Source organism: Carcharodon carcharias, chromosome 6 (assembly GCF_017639515.1).
Source record: "Carcharodon carcharias isolate sCarCar2 chromosome 6, sCarCar2.pri, whole genome shotgun sequence".
In the NCBI taxonomy this organism is placed as follows: Eukaryota; Metazoa; Chordata; class Chondrichthyes; order Lamniformes; family Lamnidae; genus Carcharodon; species Carcharodon carcharias.
In genome coordinates this window covers 37,998,182-38,016,950 of record NC_054472.1, presented here as the reverse complement: position 1 = coordinate 38,016,950, position 18,769 = coordinate 37,998,182, and the positions used below count along the sequence as shown (strand labels likewise).

General features: G+C 43.7%; 1 protein-coding gene across 1 annotated transcript in view; it reads left to right on the top strand.

Annotated features, from left to right (window-relative positions):
- The window catches only part of dpys (dihydropyrimidinase), a 118,325-nt gene that overhangs the window by 66,592 nt on the left and 32,964 nt on the right, over window positions 1-18,769 (top strand). Inside the window, exon 4 of the mRNA XM_041189985.1 lies at window positions 1,383-1,572. Within this exon, the coding sequence (XP_041045919.1) occupies window positions 1,383-1,572 (190 nt within the window). The remainder of the gene's footprint in view (window positions 1-1,382; window positions 1,573-18,769) is intronic.

Below are 18,769 nucleotides of genomic sequence, written 5' to 3'. Positions count from 1 at the left end.
TATGGATTTTAACCTTATGATGGTGTCACCAAGAGGCAGGATGAAGTTGAGTAAGACGAAGGAGTCAAGTCTGGATCCCTGGAGAATTCCAGAGAAAGCAGTGAAAACATTGTATTACTATGTAAATGGAACTCGCAGTGCACCTCTTAGTGCTGTGTAAAAGTGACATTGCTCTACACTACAGTACGTCGTTGCACCTGCAAACCCGTCATTCTCGGCATCCCAAAATACATCTTAACTGCCTGTACTATAAAGGATTAACAGAATGGATATGCTAATCTATGGGGCATATGATGTGGCACCGACGTCAAGCAGTGGTGTCACAGGTACTGTAGGGAGCAGATGGGCAGCCCTGAGAGGCGAAGTGCCTTCTCGATAACTATGTACATAATTAAAATAATGTAAATAAACTAGTTTTTAAATAGATACCCTGACACGCCTGCAGCTCCTCCTTGCTAGAATCCAGACCTAGTACCTCCTACAAAACAGCCCAGTAATTTGAGATTTCCCAATCAGGGGTCTTGTGCTTACATTCTCTCAAATCAAATGAGTAAAAGGACTGCTTATGAATGCTCGTACCCCTGAGTATCCTAGAGAATCTTATGCCCGACACTTTGGAACTTAACACTAATGAATGATGAGCTAGAGTGCTAAGGTGCAGATTCACTGTTCACCTGGGTAAGGACAGCGTGTTGATTAGATCTAATATAAAAACAGAAAATGTTGGAAATACTCAGCAGGTTGAGCAGCATCTGTGGAGAGAAAAACAATGTTAACATTGTTAACAGATCAGTGACCTTTCATCAGAAACCTTCATCAAAACCTTTCATAATTTTTGTTGATTAGTTTATTGGAGAAAGGCTGAGCAGAATTCTGCTTCCCTACAGAGAGGGTGAGTCGAGTAATGTGTGTACCTACCTGATCTTCCTAGCAGTTGGATACAGCACATCATTAACATCGGACTAGTCCTGTTGCCTGGTTAGGTGGTCAGGAAATGGTGCATGATTCAGGCAATTAAAGACAAGTATAAATAAGTTCTAAAAATGTGGGAGGGAAAAAGGTAAAAATGTGTTTCCATCTAACCAAGTATATATTTACCCTTCAAATGGAACAGTTCCGTGTAAAATAAATTGTCATACTAGAGGGTTTAGAGAATATACTTACATTCACAGACCAGGAAGTGTTGGAAAAGCATGACATGTCCTGGCAATGGTCTTTAATTAGTGGAATTATAGGAAACCAGACTTCTATGAGATCCTAGTACCCTTCAATTTCTAGATCCAGATATAATATAAAATGCGCTGGAAACTAAATTAAAGAAGACTTTTACAATAATATCAGAGAAAAACCTTAAAATTGCAGCGCAACTATTTTTTTTGCAGGGTGCAAAAAAGATGCTCTCAAAGGGAATCACTGGTCCTGAAGGTCATGAACTTTGTCGACCTGAAGAAGTGGAGGCTGAAGCCACACAAAGGGCAATTACTATAGCCAGTTGTATTAACTGCCCACTCTACATAGTCCACGTAATGAGTAAATCCGCTGCTAATGTGATTGTCAATGCACGGAGAGAAGGTGAGAAACTGTAGACATTTAATCCTTGTTCTTTCTAGTACAGCTGGTTGATAAATAATGAATGTTTACTTTTATCCCCCAATTTTCTGATATTTCTCCCTATCTGTCTCAATGACAGTATTACATAGTGACTGGAATGTCAAGTTAATTCACGGCTGCCTTAATTGCTCCCAGTGGGAACTGTATGCAGTGGCTTAATCAATGCTAGTAGCTTATCTCTGATGACACATCTTTTGTGAATCTTCCCCTCCCTTGGAGCTATAGGGTGAATCCTTGGAATGATGAATTCAACTTATAACTCCATCGACAACAATCTTACATTCCTGCTTATATCGGCACTGCAATTATTGACAGACCATTCAACTTTGGGGAGAGGGAGTGATCACAGCCACACAAAATCTTGTCTTCACATAATGTTCAAATATACACACTTTACAGAAGGAGTTCAGCAGATTGTGAACGGGAGCAAGAACCCTGGAAGATTTCTTTCTACTCTGCCACCCCACATCGAGGAACCTTCACACCAGTTATATTAAACCTCATATAAAAGCAAAAAACTGCGGATGCTAGAAATCCAAAACAAAAATAAAAATACCTGGAAAAATTCAGCAGGTCCAGCAGCATCTGTGGAGAGGAACACAGTTAATGTTTCGAGTCCGTATGACTCTTCAACAGAACTAAAGAAAAATAGAAAAGAGGTGAAATATAAGCTGGTTTAAGGTGGGGAGGGGGGGATGGGACAGGTAGAGCTGGATAGAGGGCCAGTGATAGGTGGAGATAGCCAAAAGATGTCATAGACAAAAGGACAAAGAGGTGTTGAAGGTGGTGATATTATCAAAGGAATGTCCTAATTAAGGGTAGAAAGCAGGACAAGCAAGGTACAGATAGCCCTAGTGGGGGTGGGGTGGGGTGAAGGGAAGGGATCGAAATAGGCTAAAAGGTAGAGATAAAACAATGGATGGAAATACATTTAAAAATAATGGAAATAGGTGGGAAAAGAAAAATCTATATAAATTATTGGGGAAAAAAAGGGGGGGATCGGAAAGGGGGTGGGGATGGAGGAGAGAGTTCATGATCTAAAATTGTTAAACTCAATGTTCAGTCCGGAAGGCTGTAAAGTGCCTAGTCGGAAGTTGAGGTGCTGTTCCTCCAGTTTGCGTTGAGCTTCACTGGAACAATGCAGCAGGCCAAGGATGGACATATGGGCATGAGAGCAGGGTGGAGTGTTGAAATGGCAAGTGACAGGGAGGTCTGGGTCATGTTTGCAGACAGACCGAAGGTGTTCTGCAGAGCGGTCACCCAGTCTGCGTTTAGTCTGTCCAATGTAGAGGAAACCACATTGGCAGCAACAAATGCAGTAGACTAAATTGAGAGAAGTGAAAGTGAAATGCTGCTTCACTTGAAAGGAGTGTTTGGGCCCTGGACGGTGAGGGGAGGGAAAGTAAAGGGGCAGGTGTTGCACCTTCTGCGGTTGCATGGGAAGGATTCGTGGGAGGGGGTTGAAGTGTAGGGGGTGATGGAGGAGTGGACCAGGGTGTCCTGGAGGGAACGATCTCTGGAATGCCACCGGGGGGGTGAAGGGAAGATGTGTTTGGTGGTGGCATCATGCTGGAGTTGGCGGAAATGGCGGAGGATGATCGTTTGAATGTGGAGGCTGGTGGGGTGATAAGAGAGGACAAGGGGGACCCTATCATGGTTCTGGGAGGGAGAGGAAGCTGTGAGGGTGGATGTGCGGGAGATGGGCCGGACACAGTTGAGGGCCCTGTCAACCACCATGGATGGAAAACCTCGGTTAAGGAAGAAGGAAGACGTGTCAGAGGAACTGTTTTTGAAAGAGGCATCATCAGAACAGGTACGACGGAGGTGAAGGAACTGAGAGAATGGGATGGACTCCTTACAGGAAGCGGGGTGTGAGGAGCTGTAGTTGAGGTAGCAGTGGGAGTCAGTAGGCTTGTAATGAATATTGGTAGACAGTCTATCACCAGAAATTGAGACAGAGAGGTCAAGGAAGGGAAGGGAAGTATCAGAGATAGACCATGTGAAAATGATGGAGGGATGGAAGCAAAATTAATAAATTTTTCCAGGTCCAGACGAGAGCATGAAGCAGCACCGAAGCAATCATCGATGTACCGGAGAAAGAGTTGTGGGAGGGGGCCTGAGTAGGACTGGAACAAGGAATGTTCCACGTACCCCATAAAGAGACAGGCATAACTGGGCCCATGCGGGTACCCATAGCCACACCTTCTATTTGGAGGAAGTGAGAGGAGTTTAAGGAGAAATTGTTCAGTGTGAGAACAAGTTCAACCAGACAGAGTAGAGTAGTGGTGGATGGGGATTGTTCGGGCCTCTGTTCGAGGAAGAAGTGGAGAGCCCTCAGACCATCCCGGTTGGGGATGGAGGTTGGGGGTAGAGGGATTGGACGTCCAAGGTGAAGAGGAGGCGGTTGGGGCCAGGGAACTGGAAGTTGTTGATATGATGTAGGGTGTCAGAGGAATCACGGATGTGGGTGGGAACGGACTGGACCAGGGGAGAGAGAAGGGAGTCAAGATAGCAAGAAATGAGTTCCGTGGGGCAGGAACAGGCTGACACAATCAGTCTGCCGGGACAGTCCTGTTTGTGGATTTTGGGTAGGAGGTAGGAGCGGGCCGTCCGAGGTTGGGAGACTATGAGGTCTGAAGCTGTGGAAGGAAGATCTCCAGAGGAGATGAGGTCAGTAACAGTCCTGGTAACAATGGCTTGATGTTCAGTGGTGGGGTCATGGTCCAGTGGGAAGTAGGAGGAAGTGTCTGCGAGTTGACGCTCAGTCTCTGCGAGGTAGAGATCAGTGCGCCAGACAACAACAGCACCTCATATAAAACCTCATGTTGGGCTTAATTGGGATCATTTATGTATCGCTCAGTTTTTGATGGGCAGGAGTCATCAAGACCTTTGTAAATAACTGTATGTAAATTTATAATCCTGATTTAAATTCCAAATTACCCTTCCAATATTTGAATTTTCATTATTTAGCATAATTGATGGTTTCACTCATCATACATACACTAAACGATTTTTGTAAGAGATTGAGACTGACATCCTGTCTGTGATGTTAAGGTTAATTTGATATGAACCACGCAAAAAGGGTAGTGTTATGATCCTGTGGAATCCATAAATCAAAAGAATCGCATTTACTGAACGACCCCCCAAATGAAGAAATTACCAACAAGATTTCACGTTTTGTTACTTTTACTTTATCATGCATCAAAATCAATGTAAATTAAACATAAATTAACAGGCATGTCATGGTCTGTATGAACTATAAGTTACATGTGGAATAGCAGACTCAACGAAGGTAAATCTTATAGGTTTTCCTAGGCAGTTCACTCTGCCTGTATAGTGTCAATTTCAGCCTCAAAGATTTTGCAAGCTTGCTCTAGCTTTGGCAGAATTTTGGTCCCTTCCCTTTAAGCACTTAGTTGATTCTCCACATGCGGCAGCTTCTATGTAAACAGGGTTCCACCCATCAATCTTTTACACAATAGCGCATTTCTTTCCGAAACCTTCTCAATCTCAGTTCCTGTCGAACATGATAGCGTAAATCTGTTAGGACCGATTCTGGGTATTCAATCACTTGAAATGAATGTCAGCAATCCCAAACATGTTTTCCAACCATTCAGGAATCCTCAGCGCCCCTTCACTCAAAGTTGCTGCATCCTTGTCCTCCCACCCTAACGGCTCCCACTGCCACCTTTAACCGTCACCATCCCATTCTAACATCGGAACCCCAAGCATCTGCCCCCCACCCCCGCTTCCCCTCGAGAATCCTCCAATGACTCCACTGACCCATCTTTCTGAATCTCTTTCCCTGCTACATGCCTGGCCACAACTCTACACCCACCCCATGCCCCTTCAAACCTGCACAAGCCCCCATCTCTCCGCCTCCCCACCCCACCCACACACTTAACACAGCCCTCCCCACCCTCCTGCTCCATACCAGCTCACCCATTCCACAATCCCTGCAGAATCTTTGTTTCCCCTATGACCCCAAACTTCCCCTGCCCCCCTCTAGGCCTGCATACCCGCCCCCTCCAGGTCTCCACATCTGCCCCACCTCTTCATTCCTCTCCTCCACGTCTATTTACCCACCGCCCCCCCACTCCTCCACACAAAGCACCCTCGTCACCCACCAGTGCCTCCTGCAGCCTTCTGCCTGCAGCTTGAAGCTCCAAACCCTGGAAGAAGTTACTGACTGACGATCACTGCTGCATGTGATGTTCCTGTGTCCAGTCGCTGGAGGCCTCCATCTTGTCCTCATCTCCGCGAGCTGCCCCAGGCCTTCAGGTAAATGCCGACATGTACATGCCACTTTGATCCAGATGTGTTCCGGAACGGCATGAATTCCTGCTGGCGAAGTGGGCGATCAAGCGGGCGAGGGGGTGTGTGGTTCCAGTTGGGCCTGCATCCCATTAGTGGGATGCAAATCGGTTTCACGCCAGTCTCTGGTGGCAGTTGTGGCCCCAGCATGGCGCATGGGAGAGGAAGATCCCACCATCATTTTATGCTGGCGGGAAACAGATTTCTCAGCTCCTGCCGCATTGTCCCTTCCTGCCCGCCATTAAACCTGCTGTGGGAGGGGTCTGGAAAATTCCACCCTTAGTTGCCAAAGAGTATGTGAGCTCATTCTTCCTACAAAAATGTACCACGTCATAGTCATTTATTTAGAAGTTTATTTGCTAATTAGATGTCTCATTCTTCAAGTTTATTGCTGTCTTCCTGTGTTCTGTTGTAATCCTCCTCTGTATTAATTGTGCTGTCCAATTTGGTATAAAAAAGAAAATTTTGCAAATACTCAGCAGGTCTGGAAGCATCTTTGGAGAGAGAAACAGAGTTATTGGGCCAGATCTTCTGATTAGCAGGAATGCAGCACACAGTGCTGCTGACTGCAGACATCATTGTGTACTTACCCTACTTTCAGCTGGGACTTCCAATCCTGGTTGGAAGACCGAAGCCTTGGCACAGCTATCCAGGAGAAGACTTGCCAAGAGGAGCAGCACAGAGGACACATCCTCATTTTGTACAACATCAGCTGCCATATTCAGATAAGTTTTTAAAGGTCTCGAGTCTTTCAATGGATTGAGTGGGTGAGCGAGTGAGTGGGTGAATGAGTGTCTCTGAGCAAGTAGGTGGGTGAGTGGATGTGAGTGAGTGGATGGGTGAGGCTGGGTGAGTGGATGTGAGTAAGTAGTTGGGTGAGTGGATGTGAGTGGATGTGGGTGGGTGAGTGGATGTGGGTGGGTGAGTGGATGTGGGTGGGTGAGTGGATGTGGGTGGGTGAGTGGGTGAGTGGATGAGTGAGTGGGTGAGTGGATGAGTGAGTGGGTGAGTGGGTGGGTGAGTGGATGAGTGGGTGGATGTGGGTGAGTGGGTGGATGTGGGTGAGTGAGTGGATGTGGGTGAGTGAGTGGATGTGGGTGAGTGAGTGGATGTGGGTGAGTGAGTGGATGTGGGGAAGTGAGTGGATGTGGGGAAGTGAGTGGATGTGGGGAAGTGAGTGTGGGAGTGGGTGAGTGGGTGGGAATACGTGGATGGGATGGGAGTGGATAGTTGGGTCAGGTGGGTTCAGGTCGGTGAGCAGATAGTCAGGGCCAAGGGACATGTGTGGGGGTTGGTTGCATTGTTAATCAGTGAATTACGCCAGTAACGAAACAGTAATAATTTTAGTGTAACTTTTCAGTTAAACAGCATTTATCTACCCCTAGTCTCCAATATTGAGATCAGTGTAAGAGACATTCGCAGTGGGTTCAGGGCAGCGGACATCAGTCCATTGGATGATTAAACTTCCTGGGCAATTATAACACCTGTGGGGGCATCAAAACTTCCAATGGGTCCCTCGGCACAGCAGCAACTTTCAGTGCTTCACTGTGTAATTTTTAATTGCGTTTTTAAATTTAATTTGACTTAAACAAAATTAATTGATTCATAATTAATCATTCATCAAATTCATCAATTCCGGAATTGGAAAAAATAATCAATTTTGCTTCCAATTTCCATCCTTCTCTCACCTTCACATGGTCCATCTCCGACACTTCCCTTCCTTAGCTTCTCTATCTCCATTTCTGAAGATAGACTGTCTACCAATATTCAATACAAGCCTACCAACTCCCACTGCTACCTTGACTAAACCTCCTCACACCCTGCTTCCTTAAGGACTGCATTCCATTCTCCCAGTTTCTCTGTCTCTGTGCATCTGTTCTGATGATGCTACCTTCCACAACGACACTTCTGACAGGTCTTCCTTTTTCCTTAGCTGAGGATTCCCCCCACCCCCCACCCCCACACAATGGTTGACAGGCCACTCAACAGTGTCTGGCCCATTTCCCACACTTCTGCACTCACCCCTTCCCCTCCCTCCCAGAACCACAGTAGGGTGCCCCTTGTCCCCTCACTTTCACCCCCACCGGCCTCTGCTTTCAAAGAATCATCCTCTAACTTTTCCTCCATCTCCAGCATGATGCCACCACCAAACACATCCTCCTCTCAGCACCTCTGTCAGCATTCCAAAGGGACCACTTCCTCTGTGACATCCTAGTCCACTCCTTTATCACCCCCTATGGCAGCCCCTTCCTACGGCACCTTCACATGCAATTGCAGGAGACGTAACACCTGCCCCTTTACCTCCTCCCTCTTCACTGTCCAAGGCCCCAAACGCTCCTTCCAGGTGAAGCAGCAATTTACTTGTACTGCTTCCCATTTAGTCTACTGCATTTGCTGTTCACAATGCAATCTCCTCTACACTGGGGAGACCAAATGCCCCTGAACCTCCGGTCACTTGCTATTTCAATTTACCATCTTGTTGTCATGTGCACCTTTCTATGCTTGGCCTGCTACAGTGTTCCAGTGAAGCCCAACACAAGCTGGAGGAACAGCACCTCATCGTCTGATTAGGCACCTTATAGCCTTCTAGGTTCAACATTGAGTTCAACAACTTCAGACCGCGAACTTTTGAATTTTTTCCCCCAAGTGCCAGTCTGTATCTTGTTCTCATGTTTTTGCTTTCAGATAGTGCTAACCTTAATTCTGCTATTAACATCTACTGTGGATCAATGCTTTAGTCTTTAATACTATTATTGCCACTCCCTTTGCCTTGTGTTCCATGGTATGTCATTTCATCTCCCCCGCCCTCTAACCTACCCCTGACCACCTCTTTTGCTCCACTTGCCCCTTCCTCCCCTTTTCAACAGCATAAAACCCATCATCTTTCTATCTCTGTCATAATGGACTCAAAACATTAATTCTGTTTCTCCTTCCGCAGATGCTGCCAGACTTAGAGTTTCTCCAGCAGTTTTTTTTACAGATTTCCAGCATCCGCCATACTTTGCTTTTATTCAAAATTAATTATTCAGTTCCAAAATAACTCAATCAAACATTTTAATTCAGACAAGACTTTACCCATATGGCAAGACAGGACTCTTGAATAACAAATATAAAGAAGTTTATTGAAAGGAAAAAGTATAATTACCAATACAAGACAGACTTTTACAGCTTCAATCAGTTGATCAAGCCGGAGAATGTAATTCCCTCAAGTTCCTTCGTTGACAGCAACTCTTCTGGAATTCTGCCTCAGGAGCTTTCAATATGTGACTAGCTAGCCAAGATGTCCCTCGGAACTTCTACTTTTAACCCCTAACAAGGATTTTGCCACCTGCGTACATTGAAGGAAACAATAGAGCTGTTTACAGTGTCTCTTCTATTTGATTTTGTACTAATCCCCATTCATTACCCAGGTCTCAACTCAACTTTATCAAGGGAGGTTCCAGGCAATGCACAGTATCTGATCACATGTTCCCACAGACAGAACCTCACAACAGTTAATTAGTAATTTTAAAACAAACTTACAGATTTTTGAATGTAACCAGCTTCAATAATGTAACTTTTGATTAATTACTAATTCTTCAATTATAGCTTAATTGAGGTACACTACTTAGTCAATCAACTGTTTCTGGCTGGTTACGAATTATGCAGTAATTCTTGATTAATACATGTTAGCAATTATGAATTACAGACTACAAAATGGCTTCTTTAGCCCACTATTAGTACAAAATGGTTTCTTGACTTTCTTAGCTTACTACAGTACGTGTAAGAATAGTCTAGAAATGGTCAAAAATCTACTGCCCAGGTCTACTTACAGATGCTGCAAAGATCTGGCCCAATGTTTTAGGTCAATAACCTTTCATTAGGATTGAAAAAAGTTAGAGATGCTACATGTTTAAAGCAAACACAGTGGCAGAGAAAGAGGAGAGGGAAGGAAGTAATGAAAGGGAAGGCCGATGATAGGGTGGAAAGCAGGAAATCTTAATTGAGAAAAGGTATGATGGTGCAAGGCAAAAGGTGGGTAGTGAAACGATATGTAAGGAAAAAAAATGTGTCTAGAAGTGCGAATGGAAAATGTAGAATCATTACCCAGAGCTGCTATCCAAGAGCAAAAAAAAGGAGCAGAAGTTATAATCTGAAATTGTTGAACTTCGTGTTAAGTCCTGAAGGCTACAATGTGACCATGAACCATAAGACGTAGGAGCAGAAGTAGGCCATTCAGCACATCGAGTCTGTTCTGCCATTCAATGAGATCATGGCTGATCTGATCACCCTCAACTCCACTTTCCTGCCTTTTCCTCATAACCCTTGATTCCCTTACTGATTAAAAACCTGTCTGTCTCAGCCGTGAACATACTTAACGACCCAGTCTCTGCAGCTCTCTGCGGTAAAGAATTCCACAGATTGACTACCCTCTAAGAGAAGAAATGCCTCCTCATCTTTGTTTTAAATGGGCCCTTACTCTGTGATTCTGCCCTCTGGTCCTAGACTCTCCCATAAGGAGAACAACCTCTCAGTATCTACCCTGTCAAACCCCCTAAGAATCTTACATGTTTCAATAAGATCGCCTCTCACTCTTCTAAACTCCAGTAAGTACAGGCCCAACCTACTCAACCTCTCTTCATAAGAAAATCCCTCCATACCCAGGATCAACCTAGTGAACCTTCTCTGGACTACCTCCAATGCCAGTATATCTTTCCTTAGATTAGGGGACCAAAACTGTTCACAGTATTCTAGGTGTGGTCTAACTAGTGCCTTGTATAGTTTTAACAAGACTTCCCCATTTTTATACTCCTTTCCCTTTGAAATAAAGGCCAACATTCCATTTGCCTTCCCTATTACCTGTTGAACTTTTATGTTAGCTTTTCGGGATTCACGCACAAGGACTCCCAAATCCCTCTGTGCTGCAGCCTTCTACAGTCTCTCTCAATTTAAATAATATTCAGCTCCTCAATTCTTCCTGCAAAGTGCATGACCTCACATTTTCCCACATTATATCTCATCTGCCAAGTTTTTGCCCACTCACTGCCTATATCCCTCTATAGACTCCTTGTGTCATCCTCACCACTTGCCTTCCCACCTACTTTTGTGTCATCCACAAACTTGGTGATAGTACATTTACTTCCCTCATCTAATCATTAATATATACTCTAAATAATTGTGGCCCCAGCACTGGTCCCTATGGCACTCCATTAGTTACAGGTTGCCATCCTGAAAATGCCACCTTTATCACAACTCTTTGGGCAGAATCTTGCCCCCGGATGCTGTGCGGACCCATCCGGCTTGGCGGCGGGCAGCCAGCCGACCCCGCCACTGAAACGCTTCCTGTGGGGGGGGGGGGGGGTGGGAGGGATTCCCCATCTGTCAAAGTGCGCTCATTCGCAGATGCACGCGAAAGAGCTGTCTCAGGGAGACCAGTGACAGTCCGAAATACTTTAAAAATGCAAAAATTAAAAAATTATTAATGTGTCCCCCTCATGTGACAATGTCACATGAGATGGGACATGTTAATAAAAAATACATAAACTTTATAACTTTTTTACAAAACGGACATGAAATTTCATCCCACCAGTGGATGAAGTTTCATGAATAATCAGAAACCCACTGGGGCTCCTGGACTGCCCTCCAGCCTTAAGGTTAGTCGGACAGGTCTTTAATTAGCCTGTCAATGGCCTCAATTGGCCATTGGCAGGTCGGCGGGCGGACAACTGATTTCGCTGTCCACCTGCCTTCCTAAAAATTTAAAGGGACCAGGATGACGTCAGGGATTCCTCCTGACGCCATCCCGCGTCATTTTCCCTTCGGCGAGTGGGCCCTGCCCCCAAACCGCCAAGGGGAAAATCCTGGCCTCCGTCTTCTATTTTTTAACCAATCCTGTATCCATGCTAATATACTACCCCCAACACCATGGGCTCTTATCTTATTAAGTAGCCTTATGTGCGGTACCAAATGCCTTTTGGAAATCCAAAAACAGCTACTGGTTCCCCTTTATCATCCTGCTTGTTACTTCCTCAAAGAATTCTGATAAAGGGCATTATTTTCCCTTCATGAAGCTGACTCTGCTTGGTTAGATTATGTATTTCTAAATACTCTGCTATTACATCCTTTACAAAACACTCCAACATTTTCCCAATGACAGATGTTAAGCTAACTGGTCTATAGTTACCTATTTTTTTTGTCCCCCTCCCTTTTTGAATAAGCGTGTTACATTGGCCATTCGCCAATCCTCTGGGACTTTTCCAGAATCTAAGGATTCTTGGAAGATTAATACCAGTGCATTCACCATCTCTGTAGCTACTTCCTTTAATATCCTAGGATGCAACCCATCAAGTCCAGGGGATTTATCGACCTTTAGCCCCATTAGTTTTCCTAGTACTTTTTCTCCAGTGATAGTTATTGTATTTATTTCCTCCCCCCCCGCCTTTTGCCCCTTGATTATTTTGTATTTTTGGAATGCTGTTAGTATCTTCTACCGTGAGGACAGAAGCAATGTATTTATTCAAATCCTCTGCCATTTCCTGGTTCCCAATTATTATTTCCCCAGCCTTAGTCTCTAAGGGGCCTATGTTCACTTTGGCCTCTCTCTTCCATTTTATATATTTAAAGAAGCTCTTAATGTCCATTTTTATATTACTTGCTAGTTTACCCTCAAGGTTTATTTTCTCCCTCTTTATTGTTTTTTTGGTCATCTACTGTTGGTTTTTAAAAATTTCCCAATTCTCTGGCTTACCACTAATCTTTGCCACATTGTATATTTTTTCTTTCAATTTGATACTGTCCTTAACTTCCTTGGTTAACCATGGTTGGCTTTTCCCCTTCCTTGAATCCTTCTTCCTCACTGGGATAAATCTGTGTTGAACGTCAGGAACTATTTTCTTAAACTTCTGCCATTGTTCATTGACCGTCTTGTCTGCTAAACTGTTTTCCCAGTCCACTCCAGCCAACTCTGCCGTCATTCCATTATAATTGCCCTAATTTAAGTTTAGCACAGTTGTTTCTGACCCAAGTTTCTCACTCTCAAACTGAATGCTAATTCTACCATATTATGGTCATTGTTTCCTAGGTGATCCTTGACTCAGATCATTTATTAAACCTGCCTCATTACACATTACCAGATCCAAAATAGCCTGATCCCTGGTTGGATTCACAACATATTGTTCTAAGAAACTATCCTGAATACACTCCATGAATTCTTGCTCATGTCTACCTCTGCTAATTTGATTTTCCCAATCTACATAAAGATTGAAGTCACTCATGATTAATGTATTGCCTTTTTTACATTATCTCCTGCTTTATTCTCTGTCCTACAGTATAGCTACTGTCAGGGGGCCTATAGACTACTCCCACCAGTGTCTTACCTCCACCCATATGGATTCTACATCTCCCAATCCAAGATTATTTCTTGCCATCGTACTTATTCCATCTCATACTAACAGAGTTACCCCACCACCCTTTCCTTCCTATAGATAAAAGCAAAAAACCTCGGATGCTGGAAATCCAAAACAAAAATAAAAATACCTGGAAAAACTCAACAAATCTGACAGCATCTGCAGAGAGGAACACAGTTAAAGTTTCGAGTCCATATGACTCTTCAACAGAACAGTTCTGTTCTGCACAGCAACACATCACTAGTCCTGCCATTGCTCTTGTATTTTATTCAATTTATTAATTAATTACTCTAGTATCCATACTCTTTACACTTGATTATAAATTTTTTTTATACACACCAGTATCGATCTTATACTAAACAAGCATCTTAAGAGAATGAAAAGAAAAGACTAAAGATCTAAACACAAACTGAGGACCTTACTTTTACTTTAAAGACTAGAAATGCTCACCAATCCTACTCACCAGTCAATTGCCCTCCATGCTCTTTTCCCTCTCGTGCTCTTTCATGGTCTCACACTCTCCTCTCAATCTCTCACTGTTAAAGGCCCTGCTCCCCTCTCACGTGCTCCTTGTAAACGACCATGCTGCTTCCCTCATACCTTCTCCCTCTAAATGACCATGCTGCTTCTCTCGCAGTCTCTCACTCTAAATGATCATGCTGTTTCTCTCATACTCTCTCACTGTAAATGACTACGCTGTTTCCCTCACACATTCTCACTCTTTATGATCACACTGTTTCACGCTCTCTCGCTGTAAATGGCCACGCTGTTTCTCTCACACTCTCTCACTGTAAATGACTACGCTGTTTCCCTCACACTCTCTCACTCTTTATGATCACACTGTTTCACGCTCTCTCACTGTAAAGGACCCCACTGCTTTTTACAAGTACTCCCTCTGTAAAGGACTCTGCTGCGTTTCACAAGCCCTCTCTCTGTAAATGGCCCCGCTGCTTTTCACAAGCGCTCTCACTCTGTAAATGGCCCCGCTGCTTTTCACAATGTGCTCACTCAGTAAATGGCCTAATCAGAAGATGAATTGGTGTTCTTTGAGCTTTCATTGAGCTTCATTGGAACTACGTAGAAGGCCAAGGACAGAGGTTAGAATGGGAGTGGAGCAGCATTTTAAAATGAGAAGCTTGGGACCATGCTTACAAATTAAATGAAGCTGTTCTACCAAGCTGTCAGCTAATCTGTGTTTAGTCTCCCCAGTATGGAGGAGATCACATCATGAGCAGAGAATATATTATACTAAATTAAAATAAGTGCTGGTGAATTGCTGTTTCACCTGGAAGGAGTGTTTGGGGCCGTGGACAGTGAGAAGGGACAAAGTGAAAGAGAAGGTGTAGCAGCACTTGGCACTATTTTTATATTATTCGTTCATGTGATGTGGGCTTCGCTGGCAAGGGATGTTGCTCATCCCTAATTGCCCTTGACTGAGTAGCTTGCATAGGGAAGTGAGGAGAGTGTTTTGAAGATGTCAAGAGGAGTGGACTGAGGTATCACCGAGGGAATGGTCCCTTTGGAATACTGAAGAGGGAGGGGAAGATGTGTTTGGTGGTAGCATTACATTGGAGGTGACAGAAATTTGGTTTCAATTCGGCCATCTGCGAATTTTGAAATTGTACTTCCTGATTCCCGAGTCCAGATTGTTTATGTAAATGGTAAATAATAACGGTCCCAGCAGCGATTTTTGTGGAGCACTACATTTTTATTTAATTCATGGGATGGGAGCACTGCTGGCAAGGCTACATTATTGCTCAACTCTATAAAACTATAATATAAAAAGTGCCAAGTGCTGCTACACCTCTTTCACTTTGTCCCTTCTCACTGTCCATGGCCCCAAACACTCCTTCCAGGTGAAACAGCAATTCACCAGCACTTATTTCAATTTAGTATAATATATTCGCTGCTCATGATGTGATCTCCATACTGGGGAGACTAAAGACAGATTAGCTGACAGACCTGGTAAGGACGGCAGATTTTCTCCCTTAGAAGGCACTAGTGAACCTGATAGGTTTTAATGAAAATCTGGTAGTTTCACATGCAGCATTATTGATGCTAAGTTTTTAATGCAGGTTGATTTAATTCACTGAGGCTTTTAATTCAATGTGGGATTTGAGTTTGTGGAAGGACTGTTCTTGGAGTTTTTGTAATTTGTTGAATTTTGAAGACACTTGCTGCATCCTGACAGCATGGTCAGAGGAGTTTTCTGCTCTATCAATAGACCCTTCTGGGGTCTATTGCAGGAGCCCTGTATAAGTACATCTCTACTTTACCAAGCAATTGAAGGAGGGCAAGGGAGTGGGGCTAGCTGAATTGCTCTTGCAGAGAGTCGGCATGAACTCAGCTGTTTGAATGCTCCGTTCTCTGTGTTGTAACTATTCTATGAGAGGCAGGCTGCCTTTAAGAAATGCAGGCTAGCTGAGACGTGCTGGCCACGCATGCTGCTGGGCCTCTTGATGAGCATGCAGCCAAGCAGGAGCATAGTCGGCTCTCAGCTGCATGCTGAGATGAGACAGCCAGAAGTCCGGGGATAACTCCCCTACTCTTCTTCAAAATAGGGCCATGGAATCTTTTACATCCACCCGAGCAGCCAGATGGGGCCACGTTTTAACATCTTGTCTGAAAAGTGACACCTCTGACAGTGCAGTGGACCCTCAGCGTTGCATTGGAGTATCAGCCACGATATTTGTGTTCAAGCCCTGGAGTCAAGTGTGCTACCAACTAAGCCATGACTGACACACAGTTATTGAATATATTCAAGATAGAGATTGCTAGCTTTTGGGATACTTAGGATATTGAGCATTATGGAAATAGTGTGGAATGGTGAAATTGAGGTAGATGATCAGCCATGATTATATTGAATGGTATGGTGAAACAGGCTCAAACGTCGAATGGCATATTTCTGCTCTTATTTCTTATATTCTTATAGAGACCCTTCATTAAAATAGCATGTAAATGAATATGTATAATGCTAAATGCTAACTTTGAATAAAATTTGATGAGTAATTAACTTTCACCATGTCAGATCTTAAACACTATTTGTAGAATGTATCTACCAAACAATAAATAGAATGTAATAAAAACAAAAAATGGCAGATGTTGGAAATCCAATAATAAATAGTATGTGCTATTTGCGACCTCGCGGGGGCACCAGATGACCATTTGACAGTCAAGGACTTTACATCTTAATGAAAATGCATCCAATGGATACTGTTTAAAGATTAAAAGCTATTCTGTCAAGAATGACACCATTCTAACCAGTCATGTAGAGCTAGTTAGGTGTCAGTAGTTTTGCCATGGGTGATGTTACGCATCAATTGCAGTTGCGTAATCCATTGCCGTTGGCCAGCATACTGCATAGGAGGTGCCGAGTGCATTAGTCTCTCTCGCCAGTGCACATTCTCTGCATCACCAAGACCCCCTGTAGTGCTTCCTTGTGGCGACTCAAGTCAATTAGGCACCCTATGCCCCTAGGCTGAACTGCAGGGGATCTTGGAAGAACCTTGGCCCCCATGTGATATGCAGGACTACCGGCGCGTGGAGACACCCTGGTGTCCATCAACCAGGTTCCAGCTTTGAATGAAATAATATCCATACAATATCCTGAAGGGGTTTTACAGGATAGACACTGACAGGTTGTATCCCATGGCTGGGAGATCTAGAACACTGGGGCATGGTTTCAGCATAAGGAGTCAATCATTTAGGACTGAGATGAGGAGAATTTTCTTTACTCAGAGGGTGTGAATCTTTTATATTTTCTGCCCCAGAAAGTGTGGATTCTCCATCATTAAGTATATTTAAGGCTGAGATAGATTTTTGGTCCCTCAGGGAATTAAGGGATTAGGGGAGCAAATGGGAAAGTGGACTTGAGGCAGTAGATCAGCCATGATCATATTGAATGGTAGTATGGGTTACACCTGCTCCTATTTCTTATGTTCTTAGGTATAATTAGGTATAATAGTAATAAAAAGGCAATTAAATACAGGTTGTTCATCAACGTTGAAAGAGGACTAGAAGAGGTCACTTCTCACCCTTATAATTGGCAAATGGTGCAGAAATCAGCTAAACTAGAGAAGGTCAAGAAAATAACTATTCAGAGTATTTAATGTACGTATTTTATATGAATAGTTCCAGCAAAATAATTTGCAGCACTAATTACTATTTGTATCATTATTGTAATCATAATATTGTATTGTCTCCCATCATAGGTCATAGTTGTATGTAGAAACACTGGGATCTGAAGAATTTCACATTCTATTCTTAATGCCTACATGACATGCTTTAGTTATCAGAAATTAACTAACTATCAAGAATAGAATCATCCAGTTTCTCCCTATTAAAACCCCTCTCAATTTTCAGCATATCTTCAGCATCTTCAGCACATCAATAAATCTCTTTGTAACCTTTTGTAACCTTTTTTTCTCTAAGAAAAACAATCTCAACTTCTCTAGAATCATAGTGATACAGCACAGAAGATCATTTGGCCCATCATACCAGTGCCAGCTATTTGAAAGAACTGATCAATTATTCACGCTCCTGTCCTCATTCCCCAGGTTCAGAAAACATTGTGCTTTAAAGCATTTATCCAGTTCCCGTTTGAAAATTATTATTGAATCTGTTTCCACTGCCCTTCTAGGCAGCGCATTCCAGATCATAACTTGCTGCTTAAAAAAAATGCTCCTTATCTCGCCTGTCGTCCTTTTCCCAAATACCTTGAATCCATGTCCTCTGGTTGCCACTCCTGCTATTGGAAATACTTTCTCCTCTATTATTCTATCAGTCATTCAAAATTTTGAATACCTTTATTAAATCTCTGCTACTTTGCTCATGCATTATTTACTGCAGTGTAGTAGCGGGTAGGAAAAATGACATTTACCTGCTGGCAACAATGGCGGCTTTTTGCACTGTACCTGCCCTTTCCTGGTGTGTCTCGCCTCATAAATTATGCATTCCTGGGAAACATGCGCCTCTGATTTGCCAACCCCGCTATCACCTCAGGCCTTCAGTAAACCGGGTGCCATATTTAAAGGTTGCCTGTGCACAGAGTTAGCACTCTTCAAGGTATAGGAAGCAGCTGGGCACTGATGGTTGCCAAATGGAGGAAACATGCTGCTCCCAAATGTAGTGGTGCCTCTTTCGAAAACCTACTGGATGCAGTGGAGCCTGTTGCAAAGTCCTCCACCCCAGCTCTGAGTGAAGACCAGCAAGCAAGGTGACAAATCCAGCATGAGGTAGTGGCAGCAGTGGTCAGCACCAACGCCCTGCAAAAGAGGATAAGCCACTGTCAACTCACACACTCACAATCCCATTACATATATATAGGAATCTCACTCACAGCCAATTCAAGGGACATCACCATTCACCCTCTCACTCACACCTTCAACTATCCTACAGATTTTGACCTCATCCTATCTATGGCAACACTAACCACCTGGTCTGGCAGGCGTCCTGCTTAC